The 26,498-nt window shown below is 54.0% G+C and overlaps 6 protein-coding genes across 6 annotated transcripts; 5 read left to right on the forward strand and 1 right to left on the reverse strand.

Moving 5' to 3' along the window:
* Positions 1-6,394: 6,394 nt before the first annotated feature.
* On the forward strand, positions 6,395-8,971 carry SPSK_01466 (zn 2cys6 transcription factor; the record flags this gene model as incomplete). Its single annotated transcript, XM_016728378.1, has 3 exons — positions 6,395-7,098; positions 7,337-8,772; positions 8,877-8,971. 3 exons carry the CDS (start codon positions 6,395-6,397, stop codon positions 8,969-8,971), a joined length of 2,235 nt encoding a protein of 744 aa, XP_016589805.1.
* An 843-nt stretch (positions 8,972-9,814) lies between these two features.
* SPSK_01703 (uncharacterized protein) lies at positions 9,815-11,299 on the forward strand (the record flags this gene model as incomplete). Its single annotated transcript, XM_016728610.1, has 1 exon — positions 9,815-11,299. One exon carries the CDS (start codon positions 9,815-9,817, stop codon positions 11,297-11,299), a length of 1,485 nt encoding a protein of 494 aa, XP_016589806.1.
* A 427-nt stretch (positions 11,300-11,726) lies between these two features.
* Positions 11,727-12,620, forward strand: SPSK_01886 (uncharacterized protein; the record flags this gene model as incomplete). Its single annotated transcript, XM_016728785.1, has 1 exon — positions 11,727-12,620. One exon carries the CDS (start codon positions 11,727-11,729, stop codon positions 12,618-12,620), a length of 894 nt encoding a protein of 297 aa, XP_016589807.1.
* A 6,793-nt stretch (positions 12,621-19,413) lies between these two features.
* On the forward strand, positions 19,414-21,312 carry SPSK_01575 (pth11-like integral membrane protein; the record flags this gene model as incomplete). The annotated part of the gene is made up of 1 exon (XM_016728484.1): positions 19,414-21,312. The coding sequence occupies one exon, from the start codon at positions 19,414-19,416 to the stop codon at positions 21,310-21,312; it is 1,899 nt and encodes a 632-aa protein (XP_016589808.1).
* Positions 21,313-22,526: 1,214 nt separating this feature from the next.
* Positions 22,527-23,392, reverse strand: SPSK_01895 (DNA-directed RNA polymerases I, II, and III subunit RPABC1; the record flags this gene model as incomplete). Its single annotated transcript, XM_016728794.1, has 3 exons — positions 22,527-23,052; positions 23,116-23,198; positions 23,288-23,392. The coding sequence occupies 3 exons, from the start codon at positions 23,390-23,392 to the stop codon at positions 22,527-22,529; spliced, it is 714 nt and encodes a 237-aa protein (XP_016589809.1).
* Positions 23,393-24,443: 1,051 nt separating this feature from the next.
* On the forward strand, positions 24,444-26,168 carry SPSK_01634 (nuclear segregation protein (Bfr1); the record flags this gene model as incomplete). Its single annotated transcript, XM_016728542.1, has 3 exons — positions 24,444-24,581; positions 24,740-25,909; positions 25,983-26,168. 3 exons carry the CDS (start codon positions 24,444-24,446, stop codon positions 26,166-26,168), a joined length of 1,494 nt encoding a protein of 497 aa, XP_016589810.1.
* Between the last annotated feature and the right edge of the window lie 330 nt (positions 26,169-26,498).

Genomic DNA, 26,498 nt, shown 5'->3' on the forward strand with positions numbered 1-26,498 from the left:
TTTGGCTTTTTTTATTATTATTCTGTACGGCCTTCATGACAGCATTCAAACGATGATTTGCAACTGTGTCGCGTTTTTTTATTTTATGTCCTTCACTGCTTTTTTTGCTTCACGGCCCTTTTTAATGACCTATTTTGAATTTCTTTCACCTTTTACATAGCCGTCGTTTTTATGATTAAAGGGAGTAGCCTTTACTAGAACAATACTCTATTTCGTACTTTATTCCGTATACAACAGTACTCCGTGACCCCTTCTCGCGAAGAACGAGATCCTGTTTGCTTGCGTATGCAATCATGCCAGCTTGCATATGCACAAGTATGCACGGTTAAACTTCGGTGTGAAGGATTTGCTTACGCTCGTTCGCGTCAGTTCTGAGCGAATACGACATTCAACGCAAATCACAGCCACCCTTGCCTGTCTGCCGCCCCCCAGGGCATATTTGCATGCAATGATGATTCATTGCGAACCGTTGTCCCCTCTCTGGGCGGACAAACGCATGCATCGCCAGTTTCCAGGATACAAGTCTCAAAACGCTGGGCGGGTATAAAAAAGACCGTGCGACGGAAAATGTGCTAGAATATTTAAAAGACCGCACCGGGCTCTCGGCCGATGAAATCCCAGTTTCTCCTAGAAGACCAAAAGCGAACTTGCTCTTTCCCCGATCGCTGTCCGCAGCCTCTTTTGCCTTGTCAGTAGAGTCAGCCGAGTCCGCCACAAACGACGTAGGAGCCAGTCGCCGTGATGAGGAGTAACCGTCGGGAAGGGCCCGCTATGCGAGCCGTGGGCCGATTCGTATGTCGTACTTGGCAATACGCCAACGCGTACGTCGCATTGACGACGTACTGAGTAGCCAGATATACGGTGAGCACTATGGAAAGATGCTTCCTTGCAAGCAGCGATATCTCAGCACGTCACTTTGGCGCGCTTGGCTCGGCTAGGGCGTGACGGGTGGGCAGAGGTCGCTGCAGCGTCTCCGCTGTTTGGACAATATATAGACTTTTTGTGTTTTGTTCTCCATTGTCTTTCAGCGGACCCTGCTTTCACAATCAGAGGGACTCTTGTTCTTTCCAACAATTTGGATTTTGGACATTTCTCCGCTGGATTTGTCTTTCTCTACGTTGTAGTTGAACCGTTTTCCACTCTCGCCATTCCGCCCAAATCGCTACATTTGTGTGCCACGGTGATGTTGCCTTTGATTCTCGTAGCTTGTTTTCGACAAACAGTCCACTGCTCATTGCCTACCGCAGAAATGACAAGTAGCAGCTGTGCTGTACTTTTCTTCAATACCTCTCCAGGTCTCCAAACACGTTTTTGTCGTTCTCTCCAGTCCAGCATATCCAACTCTCCATATCCATGTGAGTGGGACCCGGTGTTTGGTCCGACAGGAGAGCACTAATGCTGGGCCTGGACTAGCCCTCACAAAGGCGGCTTGCCCTGGTTGGTTATCCGAAAGGTTTATATCGTAAGAGCTCCGAAGAAGCTCAAACAAGCGGAGTCACTGGGATGGCCTTTGCTACTCCTTTTTGCTTGAGCTCTGATGTGCACGGAAAAGAGTCATCAGCACGCTCGGCCTTGTCTCCGAGGTGTCTGCAAACCAGTGGACCGTGCTCTGTACCGGCTTAGACTCCTGTCGATTTGCTTTTTTCTTTCCTGCCCTTTTCTTTTTCTTTTTGGCCCCAATTAGTCTAAATGGAAACTCACTGTGTTTTTTTTGCGGTCGAGTTCCATCGTTTCCTATGAACTTTGGACCATTTTACCTTGCGGTTCCGCAAAGTTCTCAGAAATGGACAAGTCGTTGCATTCGAATGCATGCTCTGATGTTGTACGGGGCATTAATACTCCGTACCTTTCTTTTTGCTGTTATCAATCGACCGCCCACGGTTGATGTCGCATTGTCAGAACACTCTTTCGCCTGCAACCTCCCTGCGGGACAGCTTACGTTGCGTTTGTCAGTGCCGGAAGATATAGCTCCCGGCATAGCCTACGCGGCTGTTCGAGGTGCTGCCTTTCTCAGAGGGTTGTCAGGGTCTAACCCGTTTCTGGGATGCATGGGGGCAGACTACGTCGCCCCAGTTATGTCGCACCCCTTCACGAACCTTGATACCGGAGTAGAACCACGTTTTCTGTTCTTTTCGGCGGCCATTTTGATTTCTGTCCTCATGTCTCCCTTCCCTGATGCTGCTGTTCAAGGTTCAAGTCCTGAGCATTTGGCCAAAGATCATCTTAATAAGCCTCGCTATCGTCGTAAGCCGCTCTTGAGGTGATTGCTGGATCTGCTGAATTCATGTATCATCAAAGTAGTTTTGACAAAACAAGCCACAGCCACGGGATATGCCGAAGCACGGCGTCGACCGAAAACAATCTCAAGTCCAGCCAGCTGTGAACTGGGATTTCCAAAGAGACAGGATACAACCACAAGCATCGTGCCATTGTCTTGGGATCCATCGTAATATTTACACTCGCAGCACACAATTGTTTCCCATGCCCGTAAGGCTCTGGTGGATCAGCCAACTGTCGAAAGTCAAATGACGATATCGTGGGCCTTGCCAGCCTCGGTCACGGTCGAGATCCGCCCGAGTAGCGTCCGGCGACCGGACCTCGTCCGTTCCAGGGACGTCGTGTCGTTTGACAACGGTCCTTCAAACTTGTCCCTGCTGAAGACCCTTGGTCCTTGGCCCCCATACTGGAACCACCATCACCAACCTGCAAAAGTGGCTGCAGTGCCCTCCTGTTAGCTGGCTAGTTAGCTTCCTGTTAGCTTCTCGTGCAGAACCGAGCTGCCTTCCAATGGACACAGGCCGTCATGGATGCTCGGCTCTGGGTTCCGTTGTCGTGAACGGCTCGGGGTTTGCTAAGCAAAAATAGGGTCCGTTGACGGCAGGCACGAATAGAAAAATACACATATGTTGACTGCACAAGGGGCGGTCGGGATCCGGTTTTATTATTTTAGTGTGGGAAGGTGCCAGCAATGCACCTGTTGGTCACACTTGCCTCTGAAAGACCGAAGACGCGAGTCGTCCAACTGGGTCCTCTGTCAACTCTCATCGTGGGTGGAAGCGACGACGGAGTATCCAAATTTGGTTGTCTGGAATGACACAAGGTATTCCTACGCTCTTGCGCAAAGCAAGATACCGTGTGGCGTTACTATCAACGTGCAAGGTCCTTTTTTTTTTTTTTTCCTTGGGTTCCTCTTGCAGCTGCGGGAAGCTGGGCGCTCCTGCAGTTTTCGATTGTCTTTCACTGCTCGGATCGCCCTATCGCAGCTCTGATCTATTGCCCATTCCGTCAGTTGTCTCTCCCTCCACAATTTGCCGTCGAGCCCTGGGTGTCAGCAAAGGCCCAGAAACAAGTCACCCACACCACCAAAAAAAAAAAACCGCCCAAGATTAAAACGGTGGTGCTGAAATGCACCGTGATTGATTCTATCGCATTGGAAATACTACTTTTGCACTTAATAATAGGCCCGTCTTTCGTAACGTACTTCAAAAAGCCAAGATCGTCCGCCTTACAACAGGAAAGCATGACACCAGTCGGCTCAATAGCTCCTTCTCTGTGTTGTCTTCGCCCAGGCCACACTAACTCGGGGGTGGACACCTCTGCCCGGTTGACCTTTGTGGCGCTTCCCGACCAGAGACGAGCTCTTGCCTTTTCTCTGTCCGCCGGTCCACTTTTTGGTGCGCTAACAAATGTGCTCGGCGGGCTCCTTCCCCTGCTAGCTGGTGCTCTTAAAGTTCAACCGCCTTCTTCTCAGCCATTACAAACGCATTTGGCATTCTGTCGCATTGGCATGGATCTTACGACTTGGTCTCGCGTACTTCCCGCCTCTGGAATATCACTTCTTTGTTGCTCTTCCATCTGAGGAAGGACGTCCCTGCGGTGTGTGTCGAGCACCCTGCCGAGCCTGCGCACATATATTTCGTCTCGTCGTCGCACCTGCCTCTCGTCGAGTAACGCCTTCTTTCCTCTTTCGGTCCCTGCTGGCCGTGACATGCTCCACTTCTTTTGCGATTTGCCCTACGCTTGTTCCACGCAGTTTCCACTCATGTCGGAAGGGCCCCGTTAATTACGGAAGTCGTCGAGTCGGCAGTCGCTGCAGCAGACGCCTTTGTTCTCATGGCCCAGCTGCCATTGACGTCGCTCTTTTACTCTTACGGAGTATTGACACAATCGTTGGCCAACCTAAACACACTAACGGTGTCGTCTTTTGTTCCCTCGTTCAATCCATATGACATGTCTTGTAGATTTTCCCCCCTCAGTCCCTGCTTTGTCCACTCGAAAAGGGTCTTGGCTCTTTCCCTTTCTAACCTTCTTGGCCCCTTCCCCATTCAGGTCGTAGCTGCTGATTTGTAACCGCGTTTCTGTATGCGGAACAAGACATTCGTCGGTGTCTGTCGTGCCTTCCCAACCCCATCTCCAACTCACTGTGAACGACGAAGTTGGATTCTCCGCGCATCGCACCTTCCACCTCCCACTCCCAAAAACGACTGACAAGCACATTATCCCAGATGCCCTTGTGCTCTTTTCATCCCTTTGCCCCCCTCTTTCCTGTTCCCGTAAAGTTCTTTCTTTCTTTCTTGGTTTTTGACTTTGTTTGTTGCATCTAGCTCTTTCTCTCCCCTACCTTATCCCCAGTCTTGTCTTTTTGCCTCTCAAATCTCGCTCCTCTCCTATTTACGTCGTACCAGCATTTGTCATATTTCCAGTCCAATTCCCCTTCTCTCTTCTTTCTCCGTCTCATTTTTCCCCTCACTTCTTCTCCGTAGCTGTTTATTCCCAGGCCACAGCCGCGCCTTCTCCAATTTCTCACGCGTGTCCGCCACAGAGGAACGACACCAACGCTGCAATTCCCAGATTATCTACGGATTACACGCCCACACGACTCTCGAGCCCACGCCTCAACCCATGCAATCCGCTGGCCGCATCTTGATGTATAGTCCGCCCTGACGCTGGCTTTGTCCTAGCTCTCCCCGTTTATTCCCATCGGCCGAAAGCAGAGTTACCCCAATCGTCTCCAATTGTTCCAGAAGCAAGCTCTCAAAACGTACGGCCACCGAAGCCCAGCGCCATCCATCTGGATATCGATTCCCAGACGCAACAGGCTACCAGCACCGGCCGATTCGCCTCCCATTCTACTTTACAACCCAACGGTACAATACACCGTCGTTCTCGGATCTGGCACCTGTTGTTCCCCGTTCAAAATTATTATCCCAGGTCTCAAACGTGTGTAGACAGCAGGACACCACCCTGCTCTCCACGCCCGCAGCCTCGTCAATACCCCGGGCAAACCTGGCAGGACGCCGCGGAACAACCCAGTCGCAACGAGATTCGCCCCGTTTTGTAACTGTCATTGCTTGTGCAGCATGCATTGCGGCTTCAATTGCACACCACGTATATTGAGCAAACGTCGCCCAATGCGATCACGAGCATCAGGACCTTGTCGTGTGACACAAGACTAATCAACCCACGTCTTCTACATTTGCGACCATTCGGTTTAAGCATATCTTGTACCTGCGGAGAGCGTTCTACCAGACGTCATTTTCTCTCTCGTCCTTACACGCTGCTTTTTCGATACTTAGATCCAACATTGTTTTACAACTCCTACGTTACGCAGGGGCCGCAATTCATAGCATTGTTTCCAGTGCCTTGGCAGCCACGAACTCTCTTTTTGAGTATCTCAACATCAGCCTTCATCACAACACATAACACATCACATTGGGCACCCCCTGGGCAACATCTATACCCCTTATTGTCCCGGCCTTTGCTACGCACCAATTGCCATATCTGCTATAGCTTTTACGGGAATTACCGCCTTACTGCCGACCCGATTTGTTTGTTTTGGCTTTCGTCCGTTTAATTGCAGCCCTTTATTCCCTGAGCATCACACCTATTATCACCGGAAACAAGCTTTCGCTGGAGACAGGCCTGGTGGCCACCCTTCCCCAGGGCTTTATTTTTCTTGACAACGCACCTTATCTCTTCTATCGCGGTACACACTTTCGTTTGGGAAACAATACCCCTCACCAGAACATCCCCGGGCTCTCTCCGAAGACGTTCCGGTTGATATTCCCGTCCCGTCCAACGGGCGCATTGGCCCACCCACCTTTCACCAGCCGTTTCTGGTTATCGGTCCCGCGCGGGTCCACATCGAAACCTTACACTGCCTTCGCTCGTCGAGTTATTACGGTTGACTCGACATCAGGGCCACACTGGTGCGCACCTGCGAAGACGAAAGCAGCTGCGGAGTGGGTCACTGGGGTACGGTGATACTGCCATTGCTGTGCTGCACTTCTAGAGGGTGCAAAGCAATCCGTCCACCAACCCTTCCTTCTTCTTCTTGGCTCTACGACCGCCCAATGTCGCCATTGCCGGCTTCAGCCCTACGGAGTCTCTGGAGATGAAGCGCACACCAAACTATTACGACGGGTATGCAGGGCTGAACCCGACCAGCGGCCCCATCGGCGATACAGTCTATGCCGCTGGCCCTACAGGCTATGGTGGTTACGAAGCTGAACAACAGCTACCACAACACCCACACCAGCCACACCACCAACAGCAGCATCCGCAGCCATATGGTCTTGGCAACAACGACATAGGCAGCCCCACTAAGCGAAAAGCTGATCATACCATCTACCGGGAGCAGGACATGCGTCTTGGCACGCCGGCGGCCGAAGAAGCCGATGGCGACTACGAGTACGACATGAACACATACGGAGCCAGCCGGAGCCGCAACGACGGTGGCTTGAGTGCCGGCGAATACGGAGATATGTCGGACCTGGCCACCGTCCGCCCACAGAACCGCAGCGGCAAGGACGTGCGGATGGTCATCAACAACCACTCCAACATAAACGTGCCCCTCGACCAGAGTGCAGGCAGCAGCGTGACCAGCAATGAGTATGCACCACCCACGCCAAGCGGAGACGCGGCCACGTACGAAGGCTACTCCATTGGCGGTGCGGCCGGCAGTGTGGAGAGCCCGCCTGATGACCAAAAGGGTGCCGGTAGCATCAACTCCAATCCGAACAGCAACACGGCGAGCTCACCGACGGATTTGTCAAGAAAGAAGCAAAAGCGCAACAAGCCCACATTGTCATGCTCTGAGTGTGTGGAGCGTAAAACAAAGGTATTTATGTAATGTCCAAAACTTATTCTCTCTCACAGGGTCACAGCTAACAACGGCAAGTGCGACCGCGGTCGGCCCCATTGCTTGTCTTGTATAAAGCGCCAGACTGAATGCAAATATGCCCATGTTGCAAACCTGTTAGAGTGTGTACAGCCCTTTGGAATCCTTTGGAATGACTGGCTCTTCCATTCACACAAGAAAACTAACCACCATTAGGGAAACAAGCAGAACAGCGGCGGCAGCTGGTGGTCGCCGAGTAACGCGGCCACTTTTGTCCAAGAAAGTGCCGGGCTCGTTCAGCTCGCTTTCCATCCCGAACATTGCCGATCGAGGCATCCTCAACGCCCACGTCGAGTCCCTGGGTTCGGTGGCTCTCTCTACTGGGCTTTTGTCCAATGTACCCTACTCGGTACCCTCAGCCTCAAACGTCTTTGGCATTGGATCCGAACACCCATTCGCCAACTACTGGACGTGTGAAGGCGGTCTGCCCGAAGTGATTTCTGTGCTGCCGGACAAGATTCAGTCGGATATCCTACTCGTCCGGTACTTTGAGTGCTTCGACCCGGTCTACCCGATGATTGACCGGCACTACTTTTACACGGAATTTGAAAACTTCTGGGCCTTGGCGCCCGAGGACAAGAATATGGTTGACCCGGCGTTCATTGGTCTCCTCTTTGCCATGCTGGCTCTGGGCACGCAATTCGTCTCGTCCACAACACCCAAAGAGCGGAAGCAGACGGCCGAGTTCTATGCGTCGGCCAGTAACCAGGCTCTGCGCCTGAGCTCGTACCTCAGCGCTGCATCAGTCCGCTCGATCCAGGCCATGGTCCTAATCACGTACTTTTTGATCAACGACAACCACGCGTCCGACGGATGGGCGTTTGCGGGCATCCTCATGCGCCAGGCGTACGCCATGGGCCTGCACCGGGACCCAAACATTGTGGTTCCGAATGCAAGCCCATACGAAAAGCAGCGGCGACGGAAAGTGTGGCAGGCGGTCCTGCTCCAGGACACGTTCATGACGGTGCTTATGTCGCTCCCACCGACGGCGACACACACGGATGTCAACGTCGAGGACCTCGAGGAGGAAGACGACATTGGATCGAACAACCAGAACAGCGTGACTGACACGGCGTATATTCGCGGATCATGGACGCTCGCCAATCTCGTGCAGGAGGTGATCAGCAGCCCGCGCTCGTTGGACGTACCCATCTGCACGACGTCACGCCACAAGTCTAAGATGGTGTCGGACTTCCGAGCCATCTACCGCAGCTTCCCAGACATCTTCCGCAGCTGGGACCCAGAGTCGGTGACGCAGCTGGCCAAGACGAACAAGCGGGTGGTCCGACAAACATTGTTTCTGAGCAGCAACTACTTTCATAACCTGATGCTGGTGCACGCCTCGGAGTCGGCCGACGTGCCGGTGAACGTGCGGGGCACCCTGGAGGCGGCACATGACGCCATTACGTCCTTTTTTGTTCTCTTCAAGTTGTTTGAGAACGAAGCTGGCGTCTGGTGGGTGTTCAACCACCGGGCGTTCTTGGAGGCGCTGTGCATCGGCGGCGTGCTCAAAGAGACCGTCTTTAAGAACAGCGGCGATCCGGTGGCCACGGCCAAGGACCCGCTGTACGCGCGCGCTCGTGCCGATATTGGTAAGTTTACAGATATTAGAAACGGCGGAGACCCGAGGTGACAGAGCTTCCATTCGTCTATAAATCCTTTTATTTATTATTTTACAGCATGCTAACAATGACAGAAAAAATGGTGGAGATTATGCGCATCATGGGCGAAGGTGAGCAGGGCTCCGAAGTCGCCAGGACACGCGTCAAGGTTCTCAGCGAGTTTTTGTAACGCAAAACTCTAGTACGGACATGTGGATGATCCACCGTACTCTGGACTTTGTTGGCCTGCCTCACTCTCGTCCCTTTATTGTCTGCGTTTTATGTTTTATGTGGCTTTGTCTTGGATCCAGCATCTATGGGTGGTCGTTTGATTTCATGCTTGTCTTTTGTCCGCTGTTTTCGTTTCAGCATCTTGGCCCGATACCTTGGAATAATACTTGCTTTATTGTACATCTGGTCTCTGCAATGGCTCTGGTTTGAATGGTATATGAATGTGCTGTAAAATATTTTCAAGGCTATTTTTTGAATTTATTCCCATGAAGGGCATTATTTTTTTAGTTTTATATATATATATATAAATGTTGCCGAATTCACCAGAGTCGACTTTCATTTTGATTGACAGCGTAAACCCCCATAAAACGTAGCATTTTACTTCCTTCCACATAGTTGCTTGTGATAAGAACCTTTGATATGTTTCTGAATATATGTATGTTCGTCTTAGAAACTTCTATTGCAGTGTAATTGAGTCGGAACAAGGCCGTGCTATTTTCTTTAGTCCGATTTAATAAGTGTACCCGTACACACGCCTCGCCTCCTTAGTTTTCGACGGCCTAAATCTTACCATAGATTCAGCTTTCTTACTTAACGTCCAAATATATTCCAAGGATCGTTTGTTGACTGTTTTCCTATGATGTCGGTGCCAACCACAGAAAACATGTCGTTCGATTAAGCCACGTGAGCACTCACTCCCGAGAGCCTCATCCAATTCAGCCCCCGAAAACGATTGGACCGTCTAAGAAACCTTTTTGCTTTTCTTCCTCGCAATCCCTCACACACATCGGCAACCGACAAGATGAGCTTGTATGAATATCACAAGCGGCAGGACCGGCCACGACCAGGCCACTTTCCTTACTATGTTGGCCGTACCTTTACTATCCGGCGCCATTGGGCGCCACCGCCATTTAAAAATAAGTATGCATTCGCCAATGGAATGCGGCAACATCATGATTACAGCCGGGGACCTCTGGGACTCACGAAACTCGAACGATGCCTGCGACACCCACCGCAAGAGTGGCCTCTAGACGAAGAAGGCGAAGCAGAGGAGGGCGGAGACGAGGATGGCAATAATGCAGGTCAAGATGAAGGTCAAGACGGAGGTCAAGATGCAGACGCGGTGTTTGACCGGGACGGGGTATACACACTGGAGATTGTCGAGGAGATTGTCGCTCGCGACGGCCATGGCGCCCAGATTCTTCGCTGCCGCGTGGAAAGCGTCCATAGCTCCGACAAGCCCGCACCCGAATCCCATTTTGTCGCCAAAATCTACGATGCAGCCTACTACCGAGACGACTCCGACTGGTTTGGTGACTTATCGTTCGACGCGGACGGGGACTATGCGTCCGAAGTACATGCGTACGAGCATCTGTGCACGGTAGGCGCCAATGGTCGGTACACGCCGCGGTATTATGGCTCGTGGACATTTGACTTGCCGGTGCCGCCGAAGGAAGAAGACGTGAGCTCGGGTTTGGACTCCGGCCCAATGCCGCTTCCAGGCTTTTTCCCAGGCTACGTCCGGGGCATGGTCCTGGACTCAGGCTCAGACTCTGACCGCCCCCGCCCAGCGACGCGTTCTGTGCGCCTTATCATCATCGAGTACCTCGCTGGCAGCAGCATGTATGCCATGCTGGTCAAGGGCGTTGTTGACGCAATGCCCATTCCGCGACGCCTGGAGGTGATGGCGAAGACGATGGAGAGTCTCTGCCAGGTCGAGTTTCTAGGGATCGAGCACAAGGACTTTGAGCCCCGCAATGGCGTCCTTCTTGATGCTGCCCCCAAGACGAACGGGCCCTCGACACCTCCGGCACCGCCAAACACAATCACAGACGAAGACAACGACAACGACGTGCGAAACATTGTCATCATCGACTTTAACCACTCGTACGTTGTCAACTCGCGCTGGCTGGCGGATAGGTGGCGACGAGATCGGCAGAACGAGGTGCGCTGCCCCATGCACCGATTCTGGCGCCGGTCGCAAGAGCAGTTTGCGGCGTGGATACCACACGTCTACCACATGCGCCTACCGGTGTTCAACGGCTGGCTCAAGCACCGCTGGGCCAGCCAGGTCGACCGCTATTACACGCCTTCGCCAAGAGAGCGTTATTATAGCGGCCTCGACGACGCCACCGAGTACATTCCTCCCGAGTCGATAACCTTGCCTGAGACCCGGATTCCCGGTAGAATTCTCCACTCGTTTGACCCAGATTATGGAAAGGAGCCACTGGATTATAAAAAATATGTAAAGGAGAAGTTTCGAAGTATGGGCGGAGGTAGTGCATAACTCCGTATAAAGGACGAACACCAGACCGGAGTTCGCGGGCTGTGATTTGTTGTCGTATATTGGAGAGAAGACGAACGGCGGCGATGGACGTTGGGAGAGTGGAGAGTTGTGTTGTATCATGCCACGGTTTTGTTTCGAAGATTGTGGGAGTTTGCGAAGCCGATGTAAAGCAATGGCGTCGCAAAAGTAACTGGGCTGGAATCTAGCTGTTAGCAACGCTCTTCTGAAGAGACCAATCAGTTTGCAGCTGGCGGCGTGTCCCGCCTGCACCGACATCGCTAATCAAACATCTGCCAACGCTGACAACAAACATACGCAATTGCTCAAATCGTAAGCGACTTCAACCGCCGACAATCCGCAACCCACGTCAAGTACTACAATTGGCACACAGAGTCGAAGCCGTCTTTGCGCATCCCTCGTCCGCGCAATGCTGATTCGCACGCCTCAGGCCGCGGCGTCGCCAACGGCGCTCGCCGCACCCGCCACGACAGCCGCTGCGCCGTGGCGCGCCCTCTTTGTCCAGCACCTGGGACAGATGCCCATGCCGCTGTGTGCGGTCAGCACGCTGCACAGGACGGGCGATGCGGTGACCCCTCGCGTGCGCAACTGCGTCTGCCGTGGCCTCTGGGCGTCGCTGCCGGCCAACGCAAAGAACCCGGCGCCGCGCAACCCAGCCATCTACGAGAGCGACCTGCCCGTGTTTACGACAGACGCACGCATGGCCAAGGCCGGTGAGATTGGGCTGGATGGCGGTGGGGCTGTCGAAGCGGTGTGGTGGGCGCCCGAGGCCGGCACGCAATGGCGGGTGCGCGGGACGGCGTGGGTGCTGGGACCGGAGGTGGAGACGCCGACGGGGGCGGCCACACGGGCGGCCATCCAAAAGCACATGCGGCGTAGCATTTCGGACCGTGGCCGAAGTGCGCCTGCAGCGACCGCGGCCACCGCGGCCACTGGCACCTCCGCCTCCTCTTGGAGCTGGTCCCGCGAGATCACGGCACACTTTGGCAACCTGAGCCCTGGGATGCGCGGCAGCTTCCGCAACCCACCGCCCGGCCAGCCCCGGCCGCCGCGCGGCGAGGCCGGCAACACACACCCTGGCGAGGGTCTGGGTGACCCGGTGGGCGATGACCACCTCGACGACCCGGCGGCGCGGGCCAACTTCCGTGTGTGCGTGATTGTGCCCGACGAAGTCGACCAGGTGGACCTGTCCAGGGGGGACGACCCGCGGCGGTGGCAGTACACCTACGTGGGCGAAGACGGCGACGCGCCGGACGGGGCAGACGTCATCAACGGCTGGGCCAAGCAGGAGCTGTGGCCTTAGCAAAGAGCGGCGCTGTCCTCTGGGCTCGGGGCAGAACGGGATCGGCTTGTTGTGATCCTTGTCAACATACCCGTGGTACGATGATGGGCGTCGGAGCGCACAGAGTACGGAGTGCAGCGCTCAGAGCCGTACTCACAGAGCAGGTGCAACCGTGCGGAGTTTGCCGTTCGCACAATGGAAACCTGAGTGCGAGTTGAACGCAATCGGCGCATGCTCCTGTATTGTTGAGTATTCCTGAGTACCCGGTGGATGCGGCACAACTGCGGTGCCACTCCGCCCAACGTACCCTCAAAACAGCCTCGCCACTACCCCTGGTTTCTATTGGTTCCTGCTTGTGTCCATGAGCGAACTTGCAAAGGATCACTGTTCGACATTGTCCGCAGACGGGCAAGGTCTAATGACCCGTTTCATGTGGATGGGTTCGTTTCGATGCCTTATGTGTCTCCCTTACGTGGCCTTGTGTATTCTTTCTGGGGATTGTGCATCGATGCGCGGGACATGCACAGACATGGACTTGTGAGGTTGAATATCGACAACATGCAAGTCATCGTGAAGCGGGCAAATCAGATTGCAAGAGAATCAAAAACACGGTTATGAATTACGAAATAAAAACGAAAATGTAGCAACTCCTGTCGACCGTTGGGAAATGTAAAACCTGGAGAAAAGGCGCCTACCCGAAACCGTTGAGTGGCATAAACTGGGGAAACAAGGTGAGTGAAATAGTGTATGAAAGGAAGCGTTTTACCTAATGGATAGGTCGATGGTATCGCGCTATGACAACAATAAACAAGGTACAGTGGTTTTGGCGAACGACTAATTCGTAGGTCGACTGTTGGACCAACCGTTGACAAATAAACTTTGATCGTTCTTTCTTTTCTTCTTCAGCGTCCTTACCGGTTCTCCAGACTCTGCCATGTGGTCCTCCCTTGCTTTGAGGGTTTTGCTATACGATGTACTCTTCCACCCGTGGCATCGTGACGTCTCACCACTCTGTTCGCCGAAGCCCAAGAGAGTTCATTCTTGATGCAGCCTGGCCGTATTTTGTACGAGCGAAATACGGTGTTGATAGACACGTTGTCATGCATAAACTACGCTCATGTCCGAATGCGTATGCTGCTCATGCCTGTACCACGAAAGTACGATGTATGTTGTACACTCCACAGAGATGGCGCTGCGCTACGATCGGGCACACCTTGAGACGAGTTTTGGCTCTGTTTTTCGGAATCTGCAATCTGTCTTTCGTGTTGCGCGCCACCACACATACTTTGCAAGCGTCCACACCATCATTTCGAGCGAACCCCCCTTCTTTCGGATCCTTCGAAGCACGATCGAAGCAAAAGAAGGACGCCGCAACAGCCAAGGAAACATTTTTGGAGATCAAAGAGAAATGAGGTTGGTGGTGGTGTTGGCTGTTGGCTATGCAATCCTTTCGTACATAGGTTCCTTACTAGAACAGGAAGCCCAACTAATTGCCCAACTAATTCGTCACGGGCAAAACAGGGGAGAAAAAGCGCGCAGCGTAACCAAGCTGGTCTTTGCAGGAGACAGAAGATGTTTCTGATCTGGCTCACCGAGCTAGCTCGTATGGCAAGATATGGCAAGCTAGCCCACATGACGATTTGCTTGTCTGTTGAATGGCCAAGTTCAACACTCTCTCCGCTTCGTTCTGTCTTTTCGTCTACTTTGTAAGAGACAGCACAACATGTCCCGAGACGCATGGGGTGTCCTTCCTTTGTTTCCCGTGCCCGCTCCCTCCTCTTTCCGGCAGCCCAGTCTGCCCAGCCTGCCCAGCCTCCTGCAAAATGCAACGCAACCCTCCCCGGCGTCTGTGGGGAGAACTAGGACGAAAGCTCGTCATCAAAACTACTGAAAATGGAAACGAAATGAGCAGGCCGTCCACTCCACACCCTGTCCCAGATTCGCCAGGTGGCCGTGTCCCATCCGTCCGTCTGTGTGTGCCCACGGATCGATGATCGTTTCCTTTCCTCGTCATTTTGCTGAGGATTGAGCATTCTGGCCGTATCGACCTCAGCGGCATCACTGTGATCAACATGGGCAATGTGTGGGCGGCATGTGGCCTGGCTAGAAATAACCACTGGAAGGCGAGTGAGGAGAGAAGGCCCTGTGTCCCCCAGCCATTTCGTGCATGTGCCACCGACAGGAGCGACCAGTGAAAAGAAGCGCCACATTCGAGGCGCGAAACAGCGGTCAGAGAGCTTGAGGGCTAGAAAGGGCCAAAGAGCCCACTGTCGTGCTCTGCTAGGCTGCAGCACACTACGCCATGCCGAGTAATGAATGCGTTCCTTTAGCGGAACAACGCGCGCGAATTCAATGCTCGTCTCCCCTGGGCCACGGTGCAAGAACAGTGCTTCTGCTCAGTGTTTACACTGACTGACCATTTTGCTGCTGGTCCTGTCGCGTGCCTCATTCCTTCATTGGGACAGCAATCCCTCGGCCAGCATCTCTCATACTCGCTGAAGCCGTTGATTCTCACTGCTCGACCATCTGTGCTGTCGACCTCGAGCACCGAGTCTGCCAAGTCGTACACGTCGTATTTGTGAGTGTTTGGAGACACCATATGTCAAATATCGCTATTGGTATCGATAGGCGGCGGTGCCTGACGACGGACATGAACACAAAGTTCAGGCTCCGAGACATTGTCCTACACACCGTCATGTCTTCTCCCCTTTTCTTGTCTGAGGTTCCTCTTCTGAATTTCCCCACAGCCGTGTGTTCAACTCCCTTGACGGCCTTGTGTAAGTCCCGAGAGGGAGAGCCTTCATGTGTCCATCTCTGACTTCATGTCTGCGTCCAACAAACCATTGTCGACCGCGCTCTATGACTATCCATGAAGCCCCTTTTTCATGACGATCGACTACAAGTGTCTGAAGCTGCCGTCATTGCGGAATGGACAAAGTGTTCCTGCGGCATTGCGACGTAATGATGCTCCGTAGCTTCCCACATGCTTGATGACCACCCCAACCACATAAATTGGGACCCTTGCTCCGAGACACTGAAGAGTGGACTGCGGGAGCGACAGAGAGAAGGGAGACGCTTTGCAGCAAAATATACGATTTACATTGTAGCAATGACTTGCATATGCAAACACTGTCACTGACCGCTGTCGTCCCACCGACCGCTACTTTTAATCGAGTGCTATGGCCTGGCTCAGCGCCTGCGCCATGTGATACTGCCGATGTGGCCTTGGCGTTGGGCAGATAAAAAGGTACCCAGAAATCACGAGATAAGATGCACCATATTGTATCTTGGCTGATTCGTGAGACAATTGGGCTGAAGGAACAGAGTACCTCGACTTTCATGTGCGTTATCTTGGGAAGGCCAGGGGCTCTTAGGCGATTGACACCTGCCTTTTTAGTTGCTTGTTATTCCCTGTTGGGCAGTGGCAGGTGCGCCACAGTGTCCATGTCCCCATTTCCTACAGCTTTCCGATAGAGCACGTTCACCAGCACTGTCAAGGCATACCCGTGCTCAAAAATGCCGCGCAAGACAACTAAGGCCCGCGGCCGTATTTTGTGCTCCCGTTGCAAGACACCCACCCTTTGGCAAACCGTGGAGAGTCACTTGTCTCTGCGCAGACCAGAGCATTATTGCTACGACCTCGCACCCATATGATTCGCTACCTATCAAGCTCAAAGCGTTGCGCAAGGGACGTTTTTAGCACACTGGCTCGGCGCAGTTAGCACGCCAATTCAGCACAATGGCCAGGCCAGGCCTGGCGCCTGTCAGTCTCCAAGAGGACGCCGCGCCGCGCCGCCCTAAACCTGTAGCGCAGAAAGAGAAAGGGGGGGCTGGCAGAGAATTGGCAGACACGTGTCAATCGGAATGCTATCTGCGAGCCAACACGACTCGCAAGGAAATTGCGGCAAATTAGCATCGCCTTTTCCTCCTCCCTTTCCTTCGCCGAACACCCCAAGTCGCCGTGGAGCGGTCCGTCAATAGCCACATTTTGCTTCTTGCTCATTCCATTCCCTCGGTACAGAGTAGTGTGGCATTGCCGTGCTCTGCAATACGTCGTGACGCCGTAGGACAAAACATACGCAAGACGGCCGTGGACGCGTACAACATATTAATTACCACTCTCTTTCCCCGTTTAAAGCAACCGTCTGCTGGGTATGTTTGCCTTTACTCCTTTTGGGTCTCTTCCAGGTAGTGTTGTATTTCGCTATCAGCATTTGTGCGTGCACGCTTGCTTGGTTCCGCACCTGCTACAACGGCGTTCCTACGGTAGTTTCTCCTTCAAATACTGGGACCATCTTGGCTATTGTTGTCCACTACGGCTGTCACTATTGGCCTGCCCTGGAGCTAGGCATTTGGTAAGATAGCAAATTCACCCACTAAGGAGTAGGTGGAGACATTGTCTGTTCACAGAGATTGGAGCACTCTGATGATTGGAATCACTGGCCACATTGCCTGCCGAGGGATTTGTACGGAGTACTTCTCCATATCCGCTCGGTCCCGTCCTGCGGCCCAGCAAGTCAAGTCAGCCCCATGCATCCTTTCGTCCTGGATCCAAGCGATTTAAATAGCTTTACCAGCTCCAGCCCGCCCAGAACCAATATATCGCCTTTTACGGAGTACCTTTAAACTAATACGGGAGTACTATGCAAGTTATCGATGCCGTCTGCTGAGTCAATACGACATATTGCATTGTAAATAATGGTATACTTGTATCCGTGAATCCCCAGAGAAGACAAACAGGGGAACAGAGCGCAGCCGCTCGAGACCAGGAAAACGAGTGACCAGCCCTGTGATGGGGAAATAGCCAGCCAATCCAAAGCTCTGGACCTCGGACTTGGACTGTGCCCTTGCCTCCTGAGACTCGGTATGCTTATCTTTTCTTTCTGAAAAGTACGACATACACCGCACTTTGTTGCAACGCGCCCACGCTCTCCTGCGTAGTCCTGGTTCTGCGAAAACAATCGTGCAAACCACGCACAACAAGACGTACTTCGTACGGAGCCGTCATACCGCCTCTTTGGTGCAGCCTGTATTTTAAGTACTGTAAGTATTTAAATAAACACTGTATGTCGTAACTTGTCCCGTATTCATACCCAGAAGATAGCTTCCTACGGATATAGGCAGTAGCGCAGAATCCTGCCTCGCCACTCCGTGGCACTACAGCCACCCCTCTGTTATCTCCTTGCCACTTGCTCCTGGTTCCTCCAATTTTTCTTCCTGCGCCAGCCTTTCCTGGGCCTCCCAGTTTACAGCAGGACACCCCTGGTCGCGCCTGCCTTTACCACCCTCGAACCTTCCTGTCAAAGCCATTGTTTGTCTTTTACGTCGCAGTGCCTCGTTGTACCTGCCCAATGCTCCTGCTCGTGTCCCAAATCACGCACTCAGTCGCTCCTTCCTTCACTCGGTCCTGCCAAAGACGAAACGTGCAGTCACTCCACGCAGTCTCTATCTCATCACCTCCTTCCCTCTTTGTCCATCTTTTTATGGCCCCTTTTCCTCTTGCAATTTGCCGGCTTCATTTCTCCCTGCTCTTCATCTTTGTCTGGTCGCTCTCTTCTCAATCCATCGATCGTGCAACCCTGTCGCCTTGTGCAAATCCGTTTTAACCGCCATCGACGCCGGCGCACAGAAGAAACAAGGCCAGGGCCGCCCAACACACCCTTGTCGACACGCCCATATGTTGTACATGCGCACATACGAATGTACCAGCACGTTCAACCGCACGCCCCTCACTCTCCCATTCTCCACCTTTCAACGTTGATCCTCAACTCTTTGCTGGGTTTGCCGCCTCTCCGATCTGGTAACGGAGAGTCAGCAGTTACATTCTTGACCCTGGCATTGGCCCTTGGCAATTGACCCTGTTATCTCTCGTCTGCTCTGGGGGTGTTGGCTCGCTGCTTTTTCTATTTCCTGTTGTCTGCCTCTGCGTATCATAGTCTCGCTATTTCACGCTTGCGCTTGTGATATCTACGGAGTATCTCATTTTTACCTTGCCTTTTTTGTCAATTTTCTTTTTTCTCCTTTTCCTCGGTTTTGCTTTCCACTCTTTTAACCCTGTCTCCTCGCCTCAATTACTTCGACGTATCTCTTTCCATCCTGTACATCCTTTTCAACAAGCGTACGGGGAACACAGCAACCTACATCGCCAGAAACAACGTTTGCCCAACGCGATCCTCGCATTGAACTTTTACACCTCAACTAATTTCCAGCCTTATTGCGACATACACCTACTTTATCGGCTGTGCTGCTGCCGCGCTGCTCACTCTCAACTCCACTGCCTTTTCTGCAGCACCGCACTCCCCACAATCTACAGCAACCTACATACACTGCACCAGAAAACCGAGGCAACAAGTGAAAAACCACTCAACAGACGACCTTCAAGGACGCAAAAAAGGAAAACCGCAACGCGAACCGACGTTCACAAAACGAACACCTTGCTTTTTACCCGGGATTCGGACTGTTACGAGCCGCAAAGTAATCGAGTCCAGTTGCACCAAAATCTTTGCTGGGACATTGTCCGCGCTTTCGGTTTTCTTCTTCCCCCTCTCCAGCCACAAAATCAGTCACCACGGATTCCTCGATATCACCACGTAGGGGACGACGAATAAAAGGTGGCAACAGCAATATTCTGTTCAGCCTCAGATTTACCATTGCTGCCCCGCCAGCTACTGCGACACCCTACCCGCTCGCCCCTCCAGAGGGAGGTGGACGGGACGGACAGAAGTAATAGACGCGAGTCGACGACCTCGCAACGAACTCGTACCGACCGCACAGCGGACCTTGCTACGAACTCTCGTGACGAGCATCCGCAACCATGGGCCTTTATTCAGATCCCCCGCCCATGATGGCCTTTGCAGAGGTCAAGCCCACCTTGCTCGTCTGCTGGTGGAGCACCGTCTTCTGCCTCACCATCATCCTCCTCCGCATCGCCGGTCGCTTCATCCGCTCTGAGCGGCTGTTTATAGAGGACCGTGTCGTGTCCTTGGCCATCATCCCGCTCTTCATTCGCATGGGCTGCGTTCACGTCATTCTCATCTACGGCACCAACAATGTTGCACTCGATAGTTTCGAGCTTTCAGAGGTGAACCTCCACCGCCGTGCTGTGGGTAGCGGCCTCGTCCTTGCCAGTCGCGTCTTCCACGCCGCAACGTACGTTTATGTGCCTCCCATGCAAGCTGCAAGCTACGCCGCCAGGCTTCATGCCTATGCTAACACACCTAGTTTATGGATCTTCAAGATCGCCATTCTCGAGTTCTTCAAGCGTATCAGTGATGCATTGTCAGAACGCTTCTCACAAGTCGCTCTCATCGCTATTCGCTGCTTCCTCGTCGTTACCTTTATTGCTGTCGTTGTCAGCGACCTGTCCGAGTGCCATCCTTTTGTGCACTATTGGCAGGTCGCCCCAGACCCGGGCGGCCAATGTCGCCAGGGCTTTGCCCAGCTGCTGACCATGTCTGTCTGCAACGTCTTCACAGACCTCCTGCTGGTCCTTTTCCCCGTCCCGTTCATCTTCTTCAGCCACCAGTCCGTCAAGCGCAAGGTCCAGCTCATCCTCCTTTTCTCACTCAGCCTGGGCGTCGTCGGCATCACGATTTATCGCGCCACCCGTGTCATCCAGGCGCACGGCAACCAGCAGCTGCGCTCCCTGCTCGCTTCTGTCGAGCTTCTCTTTGCCACCGCGGCCGCCAACTCACTTGTTCTGGGCTCTTTTGTCCGTGACCGCGGTGTCAAAAAGAACAAGTTCCGTGCAGGGTCCGTCGTCGACTCCATGGAGCGCTCCAGCGTCGTTCGCTCCCGCCGCCCAACGGCTAATCGCCATTGGGGCAGCGACGAAGACCTCGTGCGCGATCTGGGCCTTGGAGTCCAGCCCGAGCTGCGCGACGCCCCCGACTCGTTTATTGGCGATGACATCATGTTTGGCTCACCGGGCGGACGTGCCGTCCGGCCTGCGCCCATCCTTAAAGTGGACGGCTCGGCCGTCGACCCGCTGCATCAAGCCCACGACAATAGCGGCGAAGGCAGCAGCCACAGTGGCGGCGACAGCGGTGTCGGTCATGGCAACGGCCATGGCGCTGCGGGCGACTTTGGTTCGTGGCAGTTCCCCGAAAACAGGCGCCGTAGTGCCGCAACGAGCAGCGCTCAAAGTGCCCAGAGCGGTTTGAGCGGCCTCAGCGGCCAGAGCGACGACGATACGCTTCTGGCCCGGGACCCTCTGAGTCCCGCTTCGCGCAACAACTCGACATTCACGCCGCGCAAGGTGGCCTTCTTTGATGCAGGCAACCTCCTGGGCGGCGATGGTGGCAGCGGTGACAACGAATCTGAGCCCGATACGCCCCGGACCAGTACGGCCGGCGGCGTCCGCTCGCCGACCAGCATTGGTGGGGGCGTTATGCGCTCGTCCACGGACAGCATGCCGCCGTCGCCCGCCCATACGGCGAGTGGGCGTGGCTTCCGGCGCGGCTCGACAGCTCTGCTGCAAGATCTGGGTGGCCTGCTCGGGCCCCCGACCTCACGGAACCGGCAGCGATCCGATGTCCACTCTCCGACGCTCCAGACGCTACCCCAGGGTACGCCGATGCAAATGCCGCCGTCGCCTCTGTCCTCGTCGCAGTCGCCTACTCAGTCGGGTCATGCAACGCCATCCAACTTGGACAACCTGACGTTGATGGACCCAGGCGGCTTGCTCAGCCCGGGAACGCACCGCAGGGTGTAACGCATGACTTTTTCACTTCTTTTCTTCTTTTTTCTTTTCCTATCCGGAGTTTTCTTTTCACGACACCACCGTGGACATCCGCCTACGACTCGCTCGCGCGAACCCCATTTTTTTTCTTTGACTTTGTTTATGTGACACACGACCTTTTCTCTCGATACGAACTTCATGACGGAACCACGGAGCAGAGGCGGTGTTTGTTTTTCTGATGAGATCTTACTCTCTTAATTGTGTGTTGCTTGTATGGAGTACGGCAGCAGGACCCTATTTTGGTGGACCGCAGGCGCAACTGGGGGATCTTTGAGATCTTTTTATGATTTTGATTTGTGAGAAGAGAGCGTTGCTAGACACTGTTTTCATTGGTGCCTTGGCTGGCACTGATTTTGTCGATGATTGTGCGTGTCTGTTTTGGCGACTTATTATTATACCCCGGCCATTGATGCCCTGCGATCCAAATGCATTGGAATTTATCTTGACACTGAAAATGCCCTCTCATGTGAAGGATTATGCACGTCGAACGGCGAGTAAAGAGGATCGTAGATGCTATCGTGCTGTCCGCAGTATTGCCATTCACTTCGATGTCGATACAGATGTTGTCAGGATCGTGATTCTGGTTAGAGTGCGCGTGCCGTTGTCCTTCCTGGACCTTTTCTTTTATGAGCAAGTGCAGCATCCATATTGCATTGTTCTTAGCACTGGCCTCCCACACCCAAAGCCATATCGGAGGCCCATTCCGAACGCCGCTCAGACAAGGGTGCCTACCCGTCCATTTCCTTATTAACTTCACCTGCCGTGCTTGTCTCCCATCTGTATACTGTGTTTGGTTGCTTTGTCTGCTGCTATAATCATATGACAATATATCCGGCCAGTTTCCATAGCCGCCAGTTGAGTAATATGAGGGACAAATATAAATGCCAAAAAGAAGACTTCAAAAGAAGAGTGATCTGTTTCGACCGTAAACACGAGGAGAAGAAAAGTAAACCTCCTTGTATTAACACCCCGTCTGCTACTCCGATGGAAGAAGAAATGATAAAGAATGCCATGTAGCAAGAACCAACAAAAAATGACAAGGTAATAACGCCCTATGATAAACAAACATTCGAGAAACAAAGTTCCAAATAATCCAAACCATGCATGCCCACAAACAGCGGCGCCCACATACATCGCCCCCTCCTCCCCGGACGCATACAGTCTCCCTTTTGCTGTTGCCCGTTTTTTTACACGCACAACCGGTAGCTGGCATAGCGACCAGCCGTCTCGCTCGTCCGGATGATCTTGACGACCTGGCCGCGCTTCAGGCCAAGGTACCGCGCCACGGGATCCTTTTGCTGGATACGCGGCAGCTGCGTCTCCTTGAGGCGGTACCGCGCCAGCAGCGCCGTCTTCTCCTCCTTGCTGAGCACGACGTGCGTCGGCACCAGCTCGTGGTGGGTAATGTTGACCAGCAGGTCGTCCTGCATAAAGCACTCAATCTGTGTGTAATTCATCGTCGCGTTGATAACTTTGCGTGCCTGTGCACTCAGTGCGCCCTGCGTGACCATGATGCCGGCGCGGAAGCTGTGCTCGTCGCAGTGCTGCACAAAGCGCTTGATCTCCTTGACGCCGATCTGGGGCTCGGTCATGAACTCGACCCAGACCGTGCCGCACTCTTGTACCGGGTCGGGGCGGGCGGCCGTCGGTGGCGGCGTGTACTTTTTGATCATGGCGTCGGATGGCCGTGCGGAAAACTGCATCTTGCCGCGGCTGTGGCTCGTTAGCGTGCGGACGACTCAGGAACGTGGGACGCCAGCGGGATGAGACACGTACTCGGCCGTGCCGTCTGGCATGGTGAACTTGTTGACAAACTCGTCGAAGCTGATCTTGACCTCGTCCTCGGCCAGCTCGTAACCCTGTTCAGCGGCCCTCCTGTTAGCCCGACGTTTCTCTGACCGGCGGAATGCTGCTTCCAGCCGCCCGGCAACTGTGGGGAACCACGCACTCGGTCCTGGCACATCTCGTGAACCGTCCGCCAGGCCCGCCACAGCTTGCGCAGCTCACGCTGCTTGGCCGGGTCTTCCTCGCCGCCGCTTGGTGAGAAGGACATTGTGCCTGCGGTGCGTGATGCGTGCTGTGTGGTCGCGAGTTACTGGAGTCCTCCTGTGTATGGATCGTGATATCGCCGTTCTGCTCGTCGTCGCGGAGAGCTTTCGTCGGGGCGCGTATCACCGGCGCAAAAAAACGGAGTTTCGCGTTGCTCGTCGGAAAGGAACGCTGTGAGAAAACGCAACCGTGGCAGAGGAAGAGTGTCGCAGACAAAGGATGGCGACGCGGCGGTTGAGAAGTTGGAGATGGAAGCGTAAAAGCCTTTGTCGCTTTCCAATTGTTCGGTTGGCTCCTTCCCACCTTCGTTTGGCAGAAAAAAGTTTCGCCTGCAAAACTGCAGGCGGAAATAGACCCACTTTTGACGCCGCCTCCGACACGTGACTGTGAGCTTATCGGCTTCTTATCGAATCCACCACCCTGACAGGGCCCTTCCTTTTCAATTGCTCTTTTTTCAGTCTATTTTTGCCCAAGTTGGGCCCCACTAATACGGATTGGGTGCGCAGACCAGGCCAATCGACTTCGGTGGTTCCTTCCTTTTGGAATTTTTGACACGGGGTCCAAAACTTGAGCCAATTCCTCAGTTGGGAAAGAACCAAAAAAAAACCCAAAAATTAAGAACGTCTGTTGAAAAAGGGACACCTTTTGGCAACGGGTGACTTGCTGTCTTTCACACTTCTCTGCCTCCTTCCCCCTCTCCACACAGTACAAGTTGCTCAGTCACTCAGTAGAACGTAGAACAGCAGGAGCGACCGACCTTGGCCTATTCAGCCCATTTGTAGCGGAGGTGTTTATTTCGTTGCGTTTCTGTGCATTTGCGACTATTTTCGGTTTCGAGCCTTTTCTAGTTCCCTTCTCCCCTTTCTTCTTTGCCCCCCCCCCATTCCTCATCCATTCCGATCGGTAAACATTCCTGCGACACTGTCTCTTACGACCACGCGGGTAGCTTCGAGATCGGCACCTTCGTCACACGAAGTATTTTCGTCATCGTCCTCACGACCGCTTGCCGTCTCTTTTCCCTTCGCCGCCTCGACGAACCCTTGCCCAAAAGAAAAATGGCCGAAGCTGTGACTGCACCGGCAGCAGATTCTGCGCAGACTGCTGCTGCCCGGCCCCAGAAGCCCGATGAGGCGGCCTACCAGACGGCTCTGGAGAAGGCCGAGAAGGAGCACAAGGATGTGATGACTCGCTTCGTATGTCTCTTTTTTTTATTCCTTTTTTTTTGTTTCCTCTTCTGGAATTGGGTGATGCGGCGTGATTCTTTCCGTCCTCGGACCGATGCATGTGACACGTGTCCGTCGCAACGAATGTGCTCTGTCGTATGATGCTAACCCTCTTGCCCACCGCCTAGAACGCCGTCAAGGCCAAGATCGAGAATGTTCAGCCCAAGAAGGACGGCCCGCCGTCGCCCGCCCAGAAGCGCCGCCAGGAGCTCATCGCCCAGCTCAACGAGATCCGCCAGAAGCAGGCCGGTGGCAAGACTGCGCGCACATCGAAGCTTGACCAGATCAAGCGCCTCGACGAGCAGCTGCGCAGCCGCATTGCCGAGCAGAAGGCTGCCCGCGGCAAGGTCCCCTTCAAGTCGGTCGAGGATCTCGACAACCAGATCAGCCGGCTCGAGGAACAGGTGAACGGCGGCATGATGAAGCTGGTCGACGAGAAGAAGGCCCTGGCCGAGGTGACCAACCTTAAGAAGGTGCGCAAGAACTTTGCCGCGTTCGATGTCCAGGAGAAGCAGATCAGCGAGCTGCGCGCCAGCATCAAGCAGATCAAGGACAGCATGGACGACCCGGAGGCCAAGGCCCTGAGCGAGAAGTACAACGGTCTGCAGGCCGAGCTCGACGCGATCAAGGCCGAGCAGGACGGCGTCTACAAGAACCTCTCGAGCCTGCGCGACGAGCGCAGCAAGCTGCACAGCGAGCAGCGCGAGAAGTTTGACGCCATCCGCAAGATCAAGGACGAGTACTATGGCGCCAAGAAGGCGTTCGCTGCCTTTGAGCGCGAGGCCCGCAACAAGGCCTGGGAGCGCAAGCAGGCCGAGCGCGAGCGCTTCGACCGCGAGCGCAAGAAGGAGCGTGCCCAGCGCATGCTGGCAGAGGCCAGCGACCCGGCCTACCTCGACGAGATCCGCCGTGCCCGCAGCCTGCTGCACTTCTTCGACCCCTCGTCGACGCCCGCACCCGCTGCTGCTGCCGCCACCAACGGCTCGGGCTCTCTCGGCGCCCAGGCCACCCGCAAGGTCGACGACGCCGGCCTCAAGGGCACGCGCCTGGTGCGCAAGGAGGACCGCGAGGACGACTTCTACCTGCCTGCGGCCAAGAAGTCCGGCAAGAAGGGCGGCAAAAAGGAGGGTGCCGCTGCCAGCGGCAAGGGCTACAACGTGCCCCCATCTGTCATTGAGGACTGTGCTGCCATGGGCCTGAACCCCCCGGCCAGCGCCGCCGACGTTCCCGAGGTCATTGAGAAGGTCAAGGCCAAGTTGGCCCACTGGGAGGAGGACCAGGCCGCCCAGACAAAGCGGGTACGTTTATTTCTCTGTGGCCTTTGTTACTCTGTGGCCCTCTATCTGTGAAACCATTACTAACTTTCTGTAGAACATCGAAAAGGCCAGCAAGGAAATTGAGAAGCTCGAGAAGGAGGAGGAGGCGGCTACTTCTGGCGACAAGAAGGCCGACGACAAAGCCGTTGCCGAGGTCACCGCTGACCTCAAGGACAGCTCGCTCGATGAGAAGAAGGGTGAGGAGGCCAAGGAGGAGGCCAAGGAGGAGGCCACCGCATAGGGAGAGGAAGACAAGCAATAGAACCGACGGGGCCATTTTTATTAGGCTCCCGACCCAGTATCTCCTGGCCCATCTGTTCTACACACCCTTCATTCACTCTGCTTGCAAGCCTCTTCCCCCCCTATCCTTTCCTACGTTGTCTTTAAAAAGGTGTAATCGACCACCCCCCTTTTTTTGTTTACACCCCCTTTTGCTCTCTCCTCTTTTGCCCCACCAAAACCATATCTACTCTGCCACAAGCATAGCTTTTGTTTGTTTGCTTGTTGGCCTTTCTGTGTTTCAATGCATCCTGTTTTGTCAGCCACAATTTTTTTTCCCCAAAATATTTGA

Source organism: Sporothrix schenckii, assembly GCF_000961545.1.
Source record: "Sporothrix schenckii 1099-18 chromosome Unknown Cont42, whole genome shotgun sequence".
NCBI lineage: Eukaryota > Fungi > Ascomycota > Sordariomycetes > Ophiostomatales > Ophiostomataceae > Sporothrix > Sporothrix schenckii.